Source organism: Cryptotermes secundus, unplaced genomic scaffold (genome assembly GCF_002891405.2).
Source record: "Cryptotermes secundus unplaced genomic scaffold, Csec_1.0 scaffold673, whole genome shotgun sequence".
In the NCBI taxonomy this organism is placed as follows: Eukaryota; Metazoa; Arthropoda; class Insecta; order Blattodea; family Kalotermitidae; genus Cryptotermes; species Cryptotermes secundus.
The window spans coordinates 1,344,171-1,366,864 of NW_019731277.1; the positions used below are offsets into that span (position 1 = coordinate 1,344,171).

A 22,694-nucleotide genomic window follows, 5' to 3' on the forward strand; every position below is an offset into this window, starting at 1 on the left:
TGGCATAATCGTCAATTACTCCATCCTCCCTCATTCATTCGCTTTAGGTAGTTTCTGTAAACAATGCGTTGTTGGTCTCCTTTCCACATATTCCAGCTGGCGCTAGTGTCGCTCCCACTTCACATGTTTGCGCATTCGCCATGCTGTTGTTACTGATTATAGGATATTAGAAAGCACAGCTCTGTGACGGTTTCCAATAGCATACACTCAATACCAAATTTCGTGAAGTTTGGTCAAGTAGCTGAAAAATTAAAAGGGGAAATAGCATGGTAGTCTCATAACCTTACTTTCTTTATTCAGAAAAGGAAAATCGGCTGAAATTGTTAAGTGAATCATTAACTTTGTACAATTTTCATTTTTATAGAGTCATCTTTCGCTTCAGGATCTTGTTCAACAAAAAGCGAGTCAAGTTGCGGTTATTGGAACAGGAGGTGAGTCCTTACGTAACATGGACCGGTTCTTAAAAGCACATATTACTGGTCCATTAAGTGAGAAGACTTCGTAAATTCTTTCTTTATGTAATAAGCGCTGTTGTATACTGCATGCCTTCAACCGCCAAAATACGATGTGGTAGCGGTAAGGCCGGGGAAAGGGGGAACAGTATAATACAGTTCACTCAGTCACTCATGGAGCTGAGCACTTCTTGAGAAACCGCCAATTGTGCAGCTACTCAAGAACTTCTCAGGATTTTATGGAACCCGAAGGTTCATTACCGTGTCCACAAGAGCCTTCCACTGGTCCCTACCTGAGCCAGATCAATCCAATCCATCCAATCCTATCTCTCTAAGATCCATTTTGATATTGATATTGATATAATTTATCTATTAATTTATCGCGTCGTGGTATCACACAGTATGAAACACCAAGTGAATTTTTATGCTTATTTAGAAATGTGTGAACGTTATGACTATTTCCGCATTCGAAAATTCATTAAAAGAATAATAGTAGAACAAGTCGCAAAATTATGAATAAAAATCTGTCTATGTAAGTTTTGAGGTTTTCACGGCGATGACTATGAAGAAAGTCGTCTTCTGGGTTTAGGCGCCGTGTATTCTTCGTTTTGGCCGACGTTTCGGAGGAACGTCGGCCANCAACATATGTCTCTAAGTTCCTACCGTGTGAAACAGAGTGAACTAAGGCTTATACAAGTCTTCACGCATAAAAAATGTATTATCTTTAAAACAGTTCCTTGCATGTAACCAGCCGAATTCCGGGCTACAGTTGAATCTCCCACATTTTTAAGATCCATGATATGATAGTGTGTTGCCTGATCAGAGCTTTTGCATACTTTTGGGAACGGTAACAAGAGAAGTACGCAGCAATTCAGGAATTATAATTGGGAAGGAGAAACCGCTAAAATTATTGTGAAAACGTGTTCCTGTTCATTACTAATCTCACACCAAGTCACCGGGATTGAACCCGATACTCTGGGACCTAAAAGCTATCCCAGTAACAGGCCGTGGAGGCCCATAGCGTTGTGAGACGTCGAGGTTCCCATATTCTCTAGAAAATCGGCGCAGAGATGTCGGTGAGGTTGTTAGCCTTACGCACCGGCCGCGCTTTACCTCTCAGGAAGATTTCTGGTACACATTCCTGTTAGAGGCTGAGTCGACCCTAGGGCCATAGTGCGGCTGGAAGGATTAGGTCAATTGAAATATCTAATTACAGCACCTTATCTGGAATCGAACTCGCGACATTCCGGCTTGTAGCATAGTGCTCAATCAACTACGCTAGAGCGTGCCCCCATATGTATCTACATGTACACACTAAACCCTAGATAATCCGGGTTAATTTTGGGGAGATGGGAGAGGTCATTCGGATTAAACAACAATCCGGATTAGTGAAGCAAAAGTAGACCTAGAAGACAAAAATTTAGAAGACGAATAAATGGAAAATTTAATGGTATAATTAGTGCAGATGAAAATATATAACAAAAATATAATTGTACAGTCTTCATATTTTAAAAACTATAAAAAGACAATATATTTATTCATCGATAGAAGTCTCAGAAGTTGTACTTCTTTCTGAACGTAATAATGCAGGTTTGAACAAACTGTCAAGTTTTGTCTGAACAGACAAGTGACTAATCTGCCTTCCTAAATGCCCTGTGTCTTTCAAACTGTGTACTCTACCGTGAACGGCTTTTTTTTTTCATTTCGATCCGAATTAACTGTAACCGGATTAGCGAGTGTTTAATATATTTAATAGACAGAGAGAGAGAGGTGACTTATCAAGAGACGGTGTCAGTCATAATAATCACTGTTATTACAATGTCAATCAGTGTTTCTTTTGCACGCAGAGGTACGAACTGTTCAGTTTTGGGGACAAGATTGAATTACGAGTCCAAAAATTCAGCGGCCTCCATAAAATATTTGGACTGTACGGCTGCACGCGACAATCTCTTTCAAGGAAAAATAAGTGATCCAGAAATAAACAGAGAGAAACCCTTGATTCAAACTCCCTGACCCAAAATATCAACAAGACAACATGGCTCCCGCCGAGCCATATCAGACCTGGGGACCGAGATAGAGGGAGTCCCCACATAACGAGAGCAATCGGACTAGGATTAGGCTTCTCCTCAAGAAGGGCTCAGCTCCACAAGTAAGTAAAGGATTTCTTATACTCCCTCTCAGCCTTTGCTTACTTACTTACTTACTTACTTACTTACTTACTTACTTGTGGAGCTGAACCCTTCTTGAGGAGAAGCCAAATCTGCAGCTACTCAAGAATTCCCCAGCATTTTATGGAACCCGAAGGTTCATTACCGTGTTCACAAGAGCCCTCCACTGGTCCCTATCATGTGCCAGATCAATCCAATCCATACCATCCCATCCTATATCTCTAAGATCCATTTTAATATTGTCCACCCACCTACTCCTTGATCTTCCCAGTGGCTCTTTCCTTCTGCCTTTCCCACAAATATCCTATATGCATTCCGCTTTTCCCCCATTCGTGCTACATGCCCTGCCTATCTCATCCTCCTTGACTTGATCATTCTAATTATACTTGGAGAAGAGGACAAGTTATGAATCTCCTCATTATGCAGTTTTCTCCAACATCCTGTCACTTCATCTCTCTTCGGTCCAAATATTCTCTTCAGCACCCGGTGCTCAAACACCCCGTTCCAGACCCACTACTTCTCAGAAAATCTAGTAGTACCGGGAATCGAACCCGGGACATCTAGATAGTCATAGGTCACAACGGAACCCGAAACCAAGGATCACTGTGCTGGCGAGGACCAGCAGAAATTTACTGAACTGGAAAGAAGTCCGCTATTCGAAATTCAGTTATTAGAAGAACGCTTTTAGTCTTCAGATGCTTTGTTAGTAGCCATTACGTAACAACGACTAATGAACAAGCAGAAGAATTTGTGTGTGTGTGTAATAGTTGTACTGGTCTATGAGGTCTGTATATGAGAGAGATTGTTAAAACTATTTGTATTTAGGAGTTACAAGTGTTCATTAAATCCAATTACCGATCCAAACCCCGCGTCTAGTCACTAACACGTAACAATATCATATCAAAAATTGTTTTAAGTTTCGCTTTCGGGAAAATGCTGCGTCAAATGTTGAATTTTGTTCAGTTTCGACAAACCTTACAGTTGTTATCTTCAGGGTTAATTTTATTGTGAAGGGTTTCCGTAGTTCTTGTACTAGTTCTCGCATTAGGCAATGGGTAGGATGCGAAGACGTCACTGCACGAACACGGGAGCCCGGTGCCAGCCGCGCATTTAAACTGCAGCCGCCTAAATCTCAGGAATATCCACCAGAAGCATTATAACGTGTGAGGGGACTCTTGCGTAACAGGTCAACGCGGGTGAGTGTTCCATCTCGCGGTCAGTGAAAACACAGTAGTCACGTTGCCGATAATACATTCGCTCGCATGACGACTGAGACCACGTGCTCGGCTCGTGTGCTAGACGTTTCAAAGAGAAGGAAAAAAAGGGCTGAGGCCTCTAGCAAACAGAGCGAAAAACTCTTCGTAACAGTTATGCATGTCGCCTACTACCCGTAGTGAAAACAATTGGCGTTATGATATCAGGATATTTTCCTTTCGAATATATGACAGCAGAGAATTTGTGGTTCTCACAACGATGAAGAATATTTTCTTCTGGAATATAAGCCGTGTCGTCCGGTAAAAGATTCATTTTATTTAAAGAAAAAAAAAAGAATTCTTGGGAAGAATTCAAGAGTCATAGTCAGAGTTTTTTACTGCTGGCAGTTTACCGCCAATCAATTCGTCTCGGCGACAAGCCGCTTGAGACTCACGACCAGTATTTTTTTTTTCAATTGAACATACAAATCTTGATGAAATTCGGTATATACATCATGGTATCTGGCTCATCATAATGGGTTACTTCATAAAAGCCTCCCATTAGTCTGTATTTCTGTGTGTGTATTCCCCTATCGCTGCTAGGCAATGGCTCCGTAAAAATGTTACCGTGGCAACGAACACAAACGCAACAGTAGAAAAAAATGTACACTTTGTTTTTTATGCGCCCCGTGTCATATCAAGTAATGTAGCGGAATAGCTCTTCCCAGAACTTGTTTTTAGCCTAATTTTCTAACGTAGACTTTCTGTGTGTTTCTCTGTCTTGCGTCTGTGTGTGTGTGTGTGTGTCCCTGAATACGCCCCGCTCATTAACTTTTGAATGCGTGAACCAATCTGTATGAAACTTTGTACGTATTTCATGGCAGCTGAACCCATCTCAATGGCATGCTTCGTAAATCCCTCACATTAGTCTGTGTCTGTATCCCATTATATCGTTTCTAGGCAACGGCTTGGTGGACACGTTCCCGTGGCAACGAACACACGCAACAATAAAATAACTGTTGGAAGTACTGTTTACTGTAAGATCCGTGTCGTGTGTGTGTGGGTACATCTGTATATCCCTTACCGTTGCTAGGTAATAGTTCGATAAACACGTTCCCGCAACAACGCGTAGGACGCGTCGTTTTCTATGCGGTTCGTGTCGTATCAAAGGGAAGTAAACGATTAGGTCTCCAGAACTCCTTGTTTATGACATACAATACGTCAAACACGAACAGAGATTCTTGCCCTGTGTTACAAGAAGTTCACTGAGGGCAACACCCCTACAACTACGACTCCGAGGTTCGAAAAAAGTGTTCAGTGTGATCTGATAAGAGGTCACCAGCACTTCGACAACCACGCAAACACTACAGCAAAGCACTCAGACTTTACGGGCTTTTGGGGCGTCTATCCATCTATTCCGTTCTCATGAATCATCCATCACGTGACGTGACACTCACCGATCAAAGCTCCTGTGCTTAACGGGTAAATTGGTCTAACGCTAAAACTCTGAACTTGTGTTCCGGAGATTTCTTTATTGCTAGTGGGGTGGGACTAAGTCCCTTGTACTGCGGCCACTTCTGGCCTATTGTACCAGCCCCAGATGATAGGTGAGGGTGACTGTGGAGCAATTGGTGGAATGAAGATTGGCAGGGGAACCGAAGTACTCGGAGAAAACCTGCCCCAGCGCCACTTTGTCCACCACAAATCCCACTTGACCAGACTCGGTATCGAACCCGGGATGCCGCGGTGGGAAGCCAGTGACTAACCGCTTGAGCTATGGCGCGGCTCATGTAGCAGAGCCATACTTGGCACTGACCTCAATTTAGTTTTGGTGTGACGGTTTTAATAAAAAAAAATGTTACTACTGGAGGTTTATTAGTAAGTTATTTAGTTCGTCTTGACGTCAAGCCCCTTGAGACCCACCACCAGAGATTTATTTTCCAACTGAATGGTCAGAGTCCTTACGTAACATCATCTCTGACGAGAAGATGGGTTTGTCTCTTATGAACTAAATTCTTAAACTTCGCCTCGCTTATAACCCTTCGTACATGGACAACACAGATAAAACAGTTCCTCTCTTATTGTACAATTGTTGGTTCGTGTCTGTTGCTGCGGGAACGTGGTTACTGAGCCGTTGCCTAGAAATGGCTCTGGTATAACTATCTCGCGATCGTTGCATAACAACATTTCTACACACTAAAAAATCTTAAAAGAACATAGGATGGGGTGGTGTGAATTGGATTTATCCGGCTCAGAATATGGACTAGTGGAGGGCTCTTTTAAACACGATAATGAAACTTTGGGTTCCATAAAATGTTGGGAAATTTTTGAGTAGCTGAGTGACTGGTAGCTTGTAAAGAAGGGCCCAGATCCATGGAGTCAGTTAGATAAATGAAGGCAGGACAATTTTTACCATCTGAGTAACTGTTAACTGTTAATACGAACTGTGCAGTATGCACTTACTTCGAATCACAAGCACATTCACTGGAATGTAAAATTCTACATTATCTGTGTACTTCAAATATCGCAAAAAAAATCATACTGGCATTCATGACTCGTGTTTTTTAAACCTGACCTTTCTGAACACACCAAATACATACGTTGTAAGCTGTTATATATTGTGTGAGTTCAAACCTTGACTCTGTTCTGCACACATGATTAGAAATAGGTCATCAAGATGATAAAAGAACCCCCAACAGACAGTGATCTTGAGCCTCATTTCTATTTATCTCACTGTTTTTAAGTGTAATACGATGTATCTATTAGACACCGCTGAATAACATGGAAGAATGTGAGACTGTTATTTTGTTGTCATGGCAACAAGTCAGAAATAACTGATGAGTTTGCTTTACGAAAAGGGAAATGCATTACGTTGGTGTTTCCAAGACAGTTTTGTCTCTTAGTTTAACGACGATTTCTGAAATGTATAAATTATATAAAGGCCGTCCAAAATTCAAACATAATTCTCTCTATATATATCGACACGAATATCTGCCCTCCAGTGTTCAAACTACGAAACATGAGCGTATGAACGCGAACTGGACTCGTAAAGTTCGACAATAAAAAAATAAAAACTCCGTGGCCTGTAGTCCGCAAGCGAACTATACCGACCGAGCGACCGCCGCTTGTCGGCGAAGTTAGTGCCAACTTTTGCGGATAGAGGGTGTCGCGTGGTCAGCGTAACGGATCCTCACAGCCGTTAAACTCGGTTTTATAGACTGGAAAATTCCGACAATATTTATTTAAATTAAACTGTGTCGAGTCAACGGTGCCTAGTCTGGACGCTGTGAAGAAAAGCACGAATCTCTTTATATTGCCGAGAATCGAACCCCGACCCCTCCATAGCCCAGCCCTTAGCCTAGAAGTTATAACGACTGAGCTATACTGGTTTATTCTGTTTAAATTAACATATTCAGTACCGATAATGTAAAATTATGTTTCTTTAACATTTACTTTACAAGAATTGATGGAGATGGACATCTGTTTGTATAGAAATGTCACTGTTTTACGAAGTTCGTTCCGTCTGTTTGTGGACTTCGGTCACTAATGCTCTGACGCCTGATCATATAAGTAATACTTGTAAATTCAGTTCCTACCTTAAGGAAAATATACTGCACCTCTATTACACAGACCGACCAGCTATTACTATTTAAAGAAATAATATTTACATTAGAGCATTTTTAATATTTAAGCTGATGGTATATATACTTATCAAGTCAAGGATGATGAGATGGGCAGGGCATGTAGCAAGAATAGAGGAGAGGAGAAATGCATATAGGATATTGGTAGGAAACCCGGAAGGAAGGAGACCACTGGGAAGACAAAATCGTAGGTGGGTGGACAATATTAAAATGAATCTTAGAGATATAGGATGGGATGGCATGGATTGGATAGATCTGGCTTAGGATAGGAACTTGTGGAGGGCTCTTGTGAACACGGTAATGAACCTTCGGGTTCCATAACATGATGAGAAGTTCTTGAGTAGCTGCACAATTGGCGGCTTCTCAAGAAGGGGTCAGCTCCATGAGTAAGGGTATATATAGTTACCACTGCGCTTGACGGGTGAATATATAAATGATATTGAATATAGAAAACCGTCGCTAATCCGGTTACAGTTAATGTGGATGTCGGATAATCCGGATCGAAATAGAAAAAATAAAAAAAATGCTCTTCACAGTTGAGCACACAGTTTAAAAGACACGTGACATTTAGGAAGGCAGATGAGTCACTTGTCTGTTAAGATAAAACTTCACCGTTTCTTCAAACCTGCATTATTACGTCCAGAAACAAGTAAAACTTCTGATTTTTCTATAGATAAATAAATATACTGTCTTTTATATATATATATTTTTAAATAAACGCCCTACAATGATATTTTTGTTATTTATTTCCATCAGCACTACTTATATTATTAATTTTTCCATTTATTTTTCTTCTAAGTTTTAGTCTTGTAGGGCTGCTATTTGCTTCACTAATCCGGATGTCCTTCGCCCCAGTTAATTCCAATTATCAAGGGTTTACTGTATAGACCTGCATAATAAATATCGATACATTAATATATTTATTATATTATATTATATTATTTTCATATATTTTAGGGGGTTATGATATAAGGACATTTTAATATAACATGTTACGCTACATTCCAGTGGAGTGACCATTAATATTTTGGAACACATTTACTATTCATCATGGGCTCCTTCGCTATATGCATACTTTTCTTCTGCTCCCAGAGAAGAAGAGAGTACAATCTACTCCAAAACAAATAACCTTTACTTTCCTATGACTCTCAAATTCTCATAACTTCTCTTCTGCTTGCTACACGTGCGTGTAGCCACGTGATCTAAAGATTATCTCGTCATGAATAAATATGCTGATTCAACGGTATGCGAAGGTGCAGGATATAATAATAATTAGGGTCATTATAATTTGCGTTTATGTACTGGGCGAAGCTACTATCGTTATGAAAGCGTACAATAGACAGATATTCTTTGGTGACGCCCTGTAAATTCCAATACCAGCTTTGTCACGGTGAGTTTATATAGTAAAAATATATTACACACCTACGTGACCTTTCATTCCTCCAACACCCCTCTCACTCCACTCGAATTCCAAACACCAGACCACTTTTACCTTTAGTCTTCCCTTTGTCACGACTGTTTTGGTTTACTCTCATCATTCGTCAGGGCGGGACTTCATACCTACTGACCCTGGGTTCGAGGAGAGATGCAACCGGACTTTTCCTTTCCCGTGTGACTTCGCATTACACTAAGGTGAGCTGATTGCTCATTCAAACCATGTCCTTAGAATAATATAAAATGTTCTCTCTGTGCTTAATTACTTAAGCAATACGCCATTAAGATGTATAGGGGAGTAAAGGTATAGCTCCACCATCCTTCAGCACTAGATGGATGTGAGTGGTCAGCTTCAAGGGCCAGCCGCTTTACCAAAAGTGAAAGCGCCCCCCCGGGAATATTTAGAAATGAGGCTGGGTGAACCCCGACCGCCTCTATGGTCTAGTGGTCAGAGTTCGTACCTACAGATCCAGAGGTTGGAGAAAAGTGTGTAATGAGGAGCTTCATAACATGTACTCTTCTCCAAGTATAAATAGAATGGTCAAATAAAGGAGGATGAGGTGGGCAAGGCATGTAGCACGAATTGGGGAGGAGAGGAATCCATATAGGATATTGGTAGGAAGACCAAGACGTAGGTGGGTGGATAATATTACAATTGATCTTAGAGAGATAGGATCGGGATGGTATGGATTGGATTGATCTGGCTCAGGATAGGGACCAGTGGAGGGCTCTTGTAAACACGGTAATGAACCATCGGGTTCCATAAAATGCAGGGGAATTCTTGAGTAGCTGCAGAATTGGCAGCTTCTCAAGAAGGGTTCAGCTCCTGATGAGAGTGATGGACAGTTTTACGCTCCACTAAATCACTTAATTCTCTGAGACCCGACAGATTTAGTTGAACATGTCAAGGACTCTTCTGAACTTTGCGTATTGAACTATCTGTCCCTAAGGCCAAGTCCCTCCTATCCTATCCAAAATGTCAGAACCCATGCTCCAAGCTCTGATTGGAAGACAATGCAAGTACTTCAAGCGCATCTATCTCGGTTACGCTTATTTGAACACTACCACGTCCAATCAATTACAAAACACTATGGGATTTAGCAATTTGCTTCCTTCGGTCACGAATCTTTACAAAGGTGTCCGAAGGAACGCAAAACACGGGGTAATTTGTACTGGGAAGTGCATTGTATTTCAAGTTCCGTGTGTTAACCCATTGCATGCTGAGAAGCAATCACTTTCATTTTTTATTCCATGGTAGTTTATCATTTTAACTGATGGAGAATTTCGTAGCCTTTTTTAAGGTTCCGAAGTATTTTAGGGTGTAGGTTTTATATCCCAGTCTTATTACACGTAGATACCCGCGAAACATATGCAGACACGAGTATGTCACAATGATTAGTCAGTAAATCTCATGGAATGAAAATGTTTTTTCGTGACCGCCATGTTGCTGTTTTTAATTTTCGTATGCTATAATAAAATTCGCCTACTTCTCGAACATCTTTACACACAGAAATCTGCATAACCAGTAATCAAGGCAAAAACGGTTTCTTCAGCTTATAACTTCGCACCACAGCCATGTTCGTAAGAGTGTCACGTGAGGACATCCAGTGACATTAAGTTCATACCCACTTTCAACCAGCTCTCTTACTTAATGTCTGTAATATTACTGCGTGTCTGCGTGGTCTAAGGCATGAACTGTCTTCGCCCGCTCGAACGCTGGGATCGTGGGTTCGGATCTGTTTCCTGTGAGGTACGGACTGAATTCTTATATATTATTCTTATATATTGCCGGTCACAGTAGCCGCGCGGTCTGCGGCATGTACTGTCTTCGCCCGCTCGAACGCTCGGATCGTGGGTTCGAATCCCACCAAAGATATTGATGTCTGTGTGTGTTATTCTGTGTGTAGACAGCGGCCTTACGACGGGATGATCTCCCGTCCAAGGAGCCCTACCGACTGTGTATAGGATCAAGAAACTGAAAAAAGCGGCAAGGCCTAACAAAGGGCTGTACAGCCATAACAGAAAGGAACAACTCTTCGTGGTGGGGTAATTAATTAAATTAAGCATACGAACAAATTTACCTTATCTTTACCTACAAGAACGGGGGCACGCGGTAGTGTAGTTGGGCACTATGCTACAAGCTGGAAGGTCGCAAGTTCGAGTCCCGATGAGGTGGATTTTTTTTTCAATTTATTTAATTATTCCAGCTGCATTATGGCCCTGGGGTCTTCTCTGTCTCTAACAGAAATGGGTACCAGGAACCTGCCTGGGGGGTAAAGGGATGCCGGGGTGTAATGCTGATAACATTACTGACATCGGATCATGGAAGATTCCTGGTACTCATTTCTGTTAGAGGCTGAATCGACCCCAGGGCCATAGTGCGGCTGGAAGGATTAGGTCGATTGAAAAGTAGGAAGGGAAAAATGGAGGTCCGGTTGTCCGTGCTGATGGACCAAGTGCCACAGTGCCACAGGAGACTGATGGGCGAAGTGAGATGTGACAGGACAATGGTTCTGAGCCCGCCCCGAAGAAAGTACACATCATGAGAAGGTCAGACTTTCGAGTATTTGCATCGGGATTTCTTCCATTCCTTCTTTCTTTTCCTTTCCTTCTTCTCCCTTCCTCCTCCGCATTGCTGAATGAAGAATATTCAATAGCCACATTCGTGAATTAAAATTTGTTGTAGACCAAATCCACGAACGAAAATTTTCTGTAGCCACAGTTATCAATAAAGAATTTTATAGGACCACAGTCATCAGTGGAGAATCTTCAGTGGCCACAGTCATCAATAAAGAATTTTCTAGGGGCACAGTCATCAATGGAGAATTTTCTGTAGCCACAGCCATCAATAAAGAATTTTATAGGGCCACAGTCATCAGTGGAGAATCTTCAGTGGCCACAGTCATCAATAAAGAACAAAGAAGCGCCTTTCACTTCCTAATCATTACAGCTACTGCTTTCTGCATTCACAAGCCATTCACCTGCTCTGAATATGGAGACGATACGTTCCTCCGAAACGTCGGCCAAAACGAAGAATACACGGCGCCAAAACCCAGAAGACGACTTTCTTCATATACCTCTACTCTCCTCTAAGTCTACACGGCAGTGGTGTTTAATTAATTACGTCCAGTGGTAACTTTACTTTTACCTTACGTTACAAAAATTTCTCCTTCGGTATATTCATCAACGAAGATTTTCAGTGATCATATTCATAAACTAACTTACTCACGGAGCTGAGCCCTTTTTGAAGAGCCGCCAATTCTGCAGCTACTGAAGAACATCCCAGCATTTTATGGAACCCGAAGGTTCATAACCGTGTTCACAAGAGCCCTCCACTGGTCCCTATCCACAGCCAGATCTATCCAATCCATATCATCCCATCCTGTTTCTCTAAGATCCATTCTAATTTTGTTCACCCACTCACGCCTTGGTCTTCCAAGTGGTCTCTTTCCTTCTGGCTTTCCCACCAATATCCTATATGCATTCCTCGTCTCCCCCATTCGTGCTACATACTCTGCCCACCTCATCCTCCTTGACTTGATCATTCTAATTATACTTGGAGAAGAGTACAAGTCATGAAGCTCCTCGTTCACATTCATAAACAAACAAACAAAAATCGTTAACCATATTCCTGAAAGAACAATTTACAATGTTGTCATTCAGATGTCTGTTGCATTGCGATGTGGATATGCCGAAACATATCAGAAAGGTAAGGAAGTAGGAACAGATCAATACGTACAGAGCTGCACATAAGAAAAGAATGAGAAATCCGAAATCTACCTGCTTAATCCGGCATCTTTCAATATTCGTTAACACAGAACAGGAGATTTGAAATAGAGGGGTAGTGAATGGCACTGCCGTGTCGCGCTCGGAGGGGTCCGGGTTCGAAATTTCTACCAGTTTTCAGTTGTCATTAATGAATTATTTCATACCTTACCTAGATCCATTAAGGAAATTCTGTGACAGAAACTTTAAAATATGCCACGACAATTCCCTTCTACAGTCCGAAAATTCAGTCCAACGAAACCATGTCATCTGGTAGATAACCATGTACACGTATGTTTTGTATAAAATTGTCCCTCAAACTTCTTATACCCCTTGTGTTACCCTAAAGATTGTGCCAGTAGGTTCTTCCGAAACGTTAGTATCAATTTATCCCAGAAGGCACTAATTTCTACCATAGTAAAAACATCAAAGCCGGTCACGGTAGCCGAGTGGTACTGTCTTCGCTCGGTCGAAAGGCGGTATCGTGTGTTCGAATCCCACTCAGGGCATGGATGTTTAATGTTTGTGTGTGTTTCTGTGTTTGTGTACAGATAGAGGCTTTGAGACGAGCTGATCACCCGCCCAAGGAGTCCTTCCAAATGTCTTAAGATCTAGTAAACCGAAGTGAAACGGAGAGTTTCATGAAGGTAGGCCGAAACCCATATTGGAGCTGTAGAGCTAAAGGGGGGGGGGAAGAACATCAAATTTATAATTCACAAACATATCGCCTAGATTCCGATCGCAGGTGATGTGATACGTAGTTTGGAATATAGGTACCGACGTTTCGGGGGCACCCGTTATATCAATCCTGCCCCCATCTGCCTTGCAGCATGAGGAAGAAGTTTATTTCAAAACTTTCGGTATATATCTACCAAACTGCATGGCGTCGCCTGCCAGCAGAGCAGAATATTAACACTCATAGACGACAGAATATCAGATATAATAATAACATCGAGTAAGTAAACAAAAAAAAAAAGAGAGACATAATGAGCATACCACTATTAATAAAATTTAACTACTCCTACATATTAATTCCTCTGAAACGTCTATTAAATAAGAGAATGAATAGCATCTCGGATGATGTACAGTTGTTGACAGAGGAGAAACGTAAAAAAATAGATAACAAATCCTTCGGGAATGTGAAAGCGGTTGGCATTAAGTAAGAACAAAAAGATGTTCACATGGCTTGAACGTGGCCCTACATTCAAAACAGTAAGCAGTGCAGGTCTGTGCAGCATCGTGGCTTGTTCCTGTCCTAACCTTTCAGTACAAGTTGACCGGACCTGCTCTAAAACCGTGGCGCACGAACCCTCAAGGATCGCAACATAATTCATTCCTGTAACGTACCCGGATCTCTAATTGGTTGAGGCACTACATGCCGGAAGGTCGCGGGTTAGATTCCCTATGAGGTCACTACATTTTTCAATTGGTCTAATCCTTCCAGCCGACCTATGACCCTGGGATCGAATCAGTCTCTAACAGAAATGAGTACCAGGTATCTTCCTGGTGGTAAAGGGCGGCCGGAGCGTAAGGCTGACAACTTTACCGCTATCTCTGAGTCGATTGTTTAGAAAATGTGGGAGCCTCGAAGTCTCACAACCCTAAGGGCCTCCATGGCCTATTATAGGGATAGATTTACTTAAACTCACCGTTAGGTGTGAGCCGATTGTCTGGAAAATGTGATAGCCTGGAAGTCTCACAACTCTATGGGCCTCTACGGCCTGTTACAGGGATAGCTGTATCGTGTCTTGTAGATCCCAGAACATGGTCTCGGTTCCGGTACCATCTGTTTCGACTGGCTCTCTTTTTATCCTGTCACACTCTAACCTCTGGCACGAGGTCAAAAAGAAATTTACTGTTTATGCTAACACAATGTCTATCTGCAAGAAGTGAAAGTAAACGAGACGATACACATTTTAAGGCACTATTTAAAAAGTTATAAAGGTCTAGGAACTTCAACAGAACAGAGGAATACTGTCATAACGTCAATAATGTCTTAGATTGACCCAGGCATGCGACTTCTCTCCCATATTTCTCTGTTCCCTCTCCACCACACCCGTACAGCTTCTCCTCTGTCCTTTCCTAAACCAGCACCACATTGTTGTTGTAGACTCGTTGCTAGTCAACGATCGCGAAACGAGCAATACAATAGCCGTTGCCAAGTAACGGCTCCGCGAAAAAAGTATGTTTCCATGGCAACGAGAGAATACAGCAATAATGGCATAGACGTTTTCTACGCGGTCCGTGCCCGGTGTTATAGCCAGGTCCTGTTAGCAAGACAGACCCGTCCTCTCGTCAGATAGGGCGCATCACAACAACAAGACTGTAACTGTCAAACAGTAATAAATATCTGGTCATAAGCCCCAGATTAGGCTCAACACCAAGACTGACTGGCTGACTGACTGACCTTCAGACGCAATTTGACTTTGAGTTTGACTTTGACTTTGACTTTGAGCTGCAGTCAGAGGACTGTTGGGGTTCATTCGCTGTGAGCTGTTGCTGTTAGAAGCTGGTAGCTGAGGCCGGAGATGGTTCTGGAACACAGAGGAAGGGAATCGCCTGCTGTTGGAAGTCGCTACGAAGCAACGGCAGCGAAAACATAATTGTGGACACTAGTGTACGTGTAATAGGGAACTGTAAAGTGTAGTCAGCCGGTCACGGTAGCCAAAGCGGTTTAAGGCATGCACTGTCTTCGCTCGCTCGGAAGCCGAGATCGTGGGTTCGAATCCCACTCAGGACATGGATGTTTGTGTGCGTTTTTCTGTGTTTGTCTACAGGTAGAGGCCTTGCGACGAGCTGATCACTCGCCCAAGGAGTCCTACCGTATGTGTAAGATCTAGAAAAACCGAAGTGAACGGAGAAGTTCATGGAGGTAGGCGTAGGCCCACTGGAGCTGTAGTGCCAAGGGGGGGAAAAAGTGTAGTCACGTGCAATAAATCGAGTCATCAATACAAAACCCGTCTATAGCCACACTTTATCACGTCACAATGTTCCCCCGAAACGTCGGTTGACTTTCAACGGACTACAGAGTGTTATACCTAAGAGGATATAACTATTCAACCACGCTTTTAACTTGTTCTGACACCTGCCTCCCTTTGTTTGCATGCACTCCATAGACATTCAGAATGAAGTGTGACCGCTCAGGAAACAATGCAGTGTTTATATGACGTAAGAATCTGATTATGACACCCGGCATGCTGAAACGCATCAGAGAGTATGGACTCCAAAGGCCGCAGAATTTATCCTCGCTATCATTCTCGGCCACAACGAGAAAGGAGAAAATAACGAACCATTCGACCTGCAAAAACCGAACCTCAGATGCATAGACCGACCGTTATCTCATTGTTAACTGGCTCATTAAATCTATCTCTCTGCTTCATTGTCTCATTCTTGACTCATAACAAACCCACTGAGCAGTCTGACACAGCGGTTAAGTTCTATACCTGTATCCTGGAGGCTTTCGGTTCTAATTTTGGCAGGGACATAAGCTACATTTTTATTTTAGTTTCTTAGATGTGATGAGAGACCGCCTCTGTGGCTACAGATCTAGGGGTCCGGGTTCGATTCCCGGGGCTACCAGATTTTCTGAGGAGTAGTGGGTCTGGAATGGGGTCCACTCAGCCTCGTGAGGATAACTGAGGAGATATTTCAAGGAAATGGCGGCTCCGGTCTAGAAAACCGACATTAACGGCCGTGGGGATTCGTTACGCTGACCACGCGACACTCTATATCCGTTAAAGTTGGCATCAACTTCGCCGACAAGCGGCGGTCGCTCGGTCGGTATAGTTCGCTTGCTGACCAAAACCATGGAGTTTGTTTTGTNGTAGATGTGATGAGCCCGAGTCCACTTGGTACGTCGACCACTAACTGGACTATTGTACCAGCCTTTGATGATAGAAGATGATGATTGTGGAGCAATTGGTGGAATGAGAATTGGCACGGGAAACCAAAGTACTGGGAAAAAACCTGCCCCAGTGCCACTTTGTCCACCACAAATCCCATATGACCTGACCCTGGCTCGAACCCGGGCCGCCGCGGTGGAAATCCGGCGACTAACCGCCTGAGCTATGGAGCGGCCCTCAACTACCTACATGTTCCTTTTCGAGTCAGGAGATCTTAGTGGTATAGCTGCGGGCTGAACGACCGAGGTTCCAGTCCCGAGAGGGGTTAGATGTTTTCTATATCACAGTATCCAGAACGGCTCTGGGGTCTTCATGACATTGTGCTTGATGAATTAAGCACGTGGAAAACTTTACCTTTTACTGCAATGTGTATACCATTTAACAATTCACTAATCCTGTCCTTAGTTTTACAAAAGTAAATTCATTGAGTTGGATCTGAGACAGCCTTCACTACGTAAAGTACTTTCTGGCATGTTTCGGAGGTAACATTGCCTCCATCTTCAGGGTCGAGGAATACTGCAGGCAAAAAAAGGCGCAACCGAAGCAACAGCAAGTTTAGTTCTAGTTTCTTCTGGGTTGCTTACGGTACATCTCGGAATACAGTACCCCAGAAAATATTTCTTAATTTTTCGGTCTTCATTAAAATAATTAAATTAAAATGCTTTTAGTAATTTCAACAAATTTAGGCTAAAAGTTTCCTCAAAATTAAAAATGTAGATATCTTAATTAAAGAAACATATTTTGTCCTTCAAGGAGGATGAGATTGGCATGGAATGTAGCACGAATGGGGTCGAAGATGAGTCCATATAGGATATTGGTGAGAATGCCAGAAGGAAAGAGACCACTATGAAGACCAAGACGTCGGGATGGATAATATTATAAAGGAATGGTATGGACTGAATTGATATGGCTGAAGACAGGGACCAGTGGAGGGCTCTTGTGAACACGGTAATGAACCTTCGAGTTCAATAAAATGTTGGGAATTTCTTGAATAGCTGCAGAATTTACGGCTTCTCAGAAGGGCTCAGCTCCATGACATCAGTTGAGTTAGTTTATATTTTATCTTTTCCCATGTTTAACAATCTTTGAATGTTTTCCATTTTTTTGTAGGCGGGATGAAACGATTTTTCTTTACATGAAAACACTTTAACCTGAAATTGGGAAATTCGAATTGTTTAAGTCCAGTTATCCTTCTTTTTAGAGCTTCCTTAATCCAAAGCAGATGTGATGGAACACTGTCGGACAGGTGGCCCTTGTCTGCTTCATCATTCTCTTGCGCGCAGCAACGGGGTTCAAACCGGTAATGCAAACACAGTTCGTGTCCAGAGAAGTGGAGTGTTTTCATAATCACCTTAGCGGTAAGAGCAGCTGTGGTATTCATGTTCCTTCAGTTTGAGACAAGCCATGTTTTTCCAAAACAATAGGCCGGTAACATTAATCAACAGTGGAAGAGACTACTTCAACGTGAAGTTAAGTTGTACATAAATTTCAATCGAGATCTGTTAAGTTTTTCATTCCTCGTTTCTCTCGATATTCACGCGCCAAAAGTTCAGACTAGCTGCACACGCGGTTAATTAAAAGAAAAAAAAAATCCATTTTCGTAGTGGTAACCCTGATACATATTCTGGAGTTGTGTTCTTCGAATCAGGAGAAACACAAGTTATCGTGCAGTTTTTGCATTTCTCCTCAGTCAATCCAAACAAAAGCCAGGAGAGCCCCTCGATTAATCCACGATCGCTTCGCTTTCTTCCAAATCATTCATCTGCTGAAATGGACCAGTAGCAATTTAACAGTCAGTCAGATCGGGAGCCTGGATAGCGCAGCCGGTATAGCGACTGGTTACGGGCTGGACGACCAGAGGTCGGAATTCGAGTCCCGGTAGGGTCAAGAATTTTCTCCTCTCCACGCTGTCCAAACCGCCTCTGGGGGCCTACAAAGCCTCCCATACAATGGGTACCGGGGGATCTTCCCCGGGGTTAAAGAGGCTGAGGCGTGAAGATGACCACTCACCTCCAACTAGTGCCGAGGCCAAGAAAATGTGGATCTATATATTCACTCTCCCATACGTCTTCATGACGTAGTGCTCAATTAGGTAAGGTAAGCCTTGAAGATATCAAATCTTAAATATAAATATAATTAGAAGTAAATAGGTTTGAATATGCGGCAACAACATTCAAAGCTTAAAAGAAAATTATGCTTTACGATGAAAATGTTGAGTAAGCAGATATACCACAATTAAACTATTTACCTCCAGTAGAGTATGCTTATATATAACTTAAGTGAAACACATCTGGTACATTAATATAGAAAAAAGGAAACGATCTGATATATTATTCTATCTCATACAATGTTATTACTCGTAGATATGCATTTTAACTTAATCTGTAAGAATTCTTCCTTTGTACAATTTTGCAATACGGCGACCATATACCGGTATTATTTAACATACATTTCGTCCACCGTCAAATATTTGTATCATAATGTGTTTTGTTTACGTTCACCACATAAAATATAAACATAACGTAGAGTCGGAGGAAAAATAAATTACATAAATTAACCTGTCACTTAATTAGAATTCGTTAGAGTACTAAAAACTCATGCTTAAAACACATAAACATATTTTTAAAACGTAACATGACGGTATTTGTAAATGGCTTCAAAACATCGAAATATAAGAACAAAAATTCCTTAGTGAGAGCCCAACTAATTATCGTAAAGATCTGCCCTTACTTTACTATCATATACCTATTATTTAACACCAGGTGTGGGCAAAATTACTGAAAGTCGAAGCAGCATACTTTATTTTTCAAAAGTTCTGTAGAAAGGAAACAATTATGGATTGGATTGCACAAAAGTTTAAGTACATGCTTTCCATGCAGCAGTTTATATATCTAATCCACTTAACAATAAAAAGGAATTGACTAATATTTTCCTTCCCCAGACGCTCAAGCGGTTAAAAAACGCATGTGGATCGCGAGCCACAGTTTGACTGCGTATATATCAGGCTAACAATTTTACGTTGTAGCTCCTATTGTAATAACTGAATAACAATTACTAGCTCTATGTCTGTCGCAGTATATTATAAACTCTAAAATGTTACATGTTGTTTAACAGTACTTACCAAGATGATCGGTCGGTTCATTCTCATGATACTGGATTTATCGGAGGACTTGATGATGTAATTGAATTACACACCGGTAGCAGAAGACTTGTACTTTATGGAAACAGCAGCACAATTTCTAGACGTGAGATTCATATATAGTTGAAAGGGCGTTCTTAACCTCTTTTATTGCCTCATATATAGGACCAATTTCACACACTTGAAATAACTACATCTAAACAACAGACTAGCAATGTCTCGCAAAAATGTTTTCTGTTGCACTGGAAGATGTATCACACTATATTACTGAGAAGATTGGTTCAAAACAACTGAACCAGCTAACTATAAAAGGCAGAATACTGAATTTTACAGGCACAAATGCTCGCTGATTTAAACTGGTATCAAAGTGCAAACCGAAGGCCTGCATAAATGTTACGCCCTCAGGTAACTGTGAGGTGAACTGCTGCTGAACAAGCAGACGATCCATCAGGCACCAGATTCCAGCCAGTTGATTGGTCACCTATACTCCCCTTCCCGCTATATTACGTCACTGCACACCTCTCACAATCCGGTTTGAATAACTCTGTTTTAAGAAGCATATAATCAAAGTTATTATGATTTTCTTCTCCCATACAATTAGAACAAATAAATAACAATATTAATGACAATCAATGACAAATTTTGCTATACATTTCCTTGAAATCTGTACGTACCTGCAATGAAAAGTTTCAACATAAACTAAATTAATATTTTAATTTGTCATTTGGTACGTCACACCCAATGTTTGGAATTTATTCTAACTCACACACAATTAATAATGTACCTGTGATTTCGGATTTTTCGTGTTTTGCAGCGTAATGTTTTCGAATTGTTTCAACGTTATAGCTTATTCTCACGTGGTTCCAGGATCAAAACTGATTGGATACGGAAACTATTACGTATCATGATAAAACTATCTAATTCCCACTATTATAATCTGCAAGTCTGAAAGTGAGATTTGCATAATTTAACGATTTCCATTCTTGCTTCATACTAGAGGAAACTTGATTTAGAATTCTGTCACCGAGTCATCCTTCCTGAAGCCTTTTCTATGGCTTTCCTCAGTCTCTCCAAATGCAAATACTGGAATAGCACAACGAACTTTATTACATTCTATTACTTCCACGTTTTCTCAGTGCATCAGTTACAGTCGAACTACCACAGGCAAAGGTATGCATTTCGCATAGTGTCATTAAGTAATCCATGAAACAAAATTTTGGGCGCGATTCTTCTTGAGGTTACAGTTTCATTCGAATTTGGGCATATGGTACCGATAGCAGTTTTATGTTCTGTTCAAGCACGCGGAAATACAGGGTTTTTGTAGGAATATCAGAAGGAAAGACCACTTGAAATACCCAGAGTCCCTGTGCTTAACTAATTGAGCACTTCGCCATGAAGGTGTATGGGGAAGTGGATGTATAGATCTTCATTTTATTGACCTTGGCACTAGTTGTAGGTGAGTGTTCAGCTTCACGCCCCCGCCGCTTTATCCCAAGGGAAACAGCCCCGGTACCCGTTGGATAGGAGGTTGGGTGGACCCCAGAGCCAGTCTGGACGAAGTGGAGAAGAGAAAATTATTTAACCTACCGGGACTCGAACTCCGATCCCTCGGTCCTCCAGCCCGTAGCCAGTCACTATATCGACTGAGCTATCCCGGTTCATATAGTAATAACACTGTAATATTATTTTCAAGAGTCGTGAATCTGAATTCGAACACGCAAGAAGATAGTTTTGGGATGAATTTAATTTGATAAACACACAGTGGAAACAGATCTGTATCCCGTCCACTGGTCCTGAACGGTGGATCTCCAGAACGCTTCAACTTTCTCGAGTGATCAAAACCCGACACTGAATACAAATGAGGAATTTATATGTGACCATAAAAAGAAATCCACAGAACAAAAAAGAAAACCAAAACAAGACAAATGGGTCAACTGCATTCCAGACTTCGTAGTACGCAAATTGGTATGTAACTAGACTTAGGATGACGCTGTTTTGGACCGCTGTCTTTAACAAGAGTCGAATGGTATAATCCACTGTTTCCCTTGCCCCTTTGCATACTATCTCATTGCCAATCATGTTCTTCTATACAGATCCATTAGTGGAGAACACACAGTCGCTGAACTCGTAAAAGTCTAGTATAAGTAAACAAGGTAAAGCTATCCTTGCAAGAGGCCGTGGAGGCCCATAGGGATGTGAGACGTCGAGGCTCCCACATTTTCTAGACAATCGGCTCACAGATGGCGGTAAGGTTGTCAGCCTTACGCGCCGGCCGCCCTTTACCCCTAAGAATATTCCTGGTACTCATTTCTATTAGAGGCTGAGTCGACCCCAGAGCCATAGTGCGGCTGGAAGGATTAGGTCAATTGAAAAATCCCAATGACCTCATCGGGAATAGAACCAGCGACCTTCCGGCTTGTAGCATACTGTGTGCCCCTTACAACAGCCTGGTGATAACAAAATGAAACACTGTTGTTACTCAGAATTAATTTAAATATGTATAACGGATAGAGTTCGTTAAGTTCATTTCTTGTTTCGATTTTATTGCCTCTGTTACTGTACACGTTGTTTTTTACTCGCACTAAATTATCGATGTTATGAAATCGATTGATATAACCTCAAATCACTATAGACTAAAGAGCGTAAAATTATTTTTCCGTATATTCCGTTACATACTCACCACGGTTATCGGGTTGTGAGGGAAATCAGGCATTTGCCGCTTTTGAATTTTTGGAAACATCAAAATCGAAAACAAATAGGAACTGTGTTAGCTAACTGAGTAACTAACATACACGTGGAGGCCGCCATAGCTCAAGCGGTTAGTCGCTGGCTTCCCACCGCGGCCCCCCGGGTTCGATCGTGGGTCTGGTCAAGTGGGATTTGTGGTGGACAAAGTGGGGCTGGGGTAGGTTTTCTCCGTGTACTTCGGTTTCCCCTGCCAATCTTCATTCCACCAATTGCTCCACAATCACCTATCATCTGGGGCTGGTGCAATAGGCC

At 41.8% G+C, this 22,694-nt stretch overlaps 1 protein-coding gene across 2 annotated transcripts in view; it reads right to left on the reverse strand.

Annotated features, from left to right (window-relative positions):
• LOC111866873 (atrial natriuretic peptide-converting enzyme) overlaps positions 1-20,120 on the reverse strand; it is a 73,741-nt gene extending 53,621 nt beyond the window's left edge. For both annotated transcript variants that reach the window (XM_033752447.1, XM_023856209.2), the window contains exon 1: positions 19,677-20,120. In XM_033752447.1, coding sequence (XP_033608338.1) covers positions 19,677-19,703 — 27 coding nt within the window. In that variant the 5' untranslated portion in view covers positions 19,704-20,120. The remainder of the gene's footprint in view (positions 1-19,676) is intronic.
• Between the last annotated feature and the right edge of the window lie 2,574 nt (positions 20,121-22,694).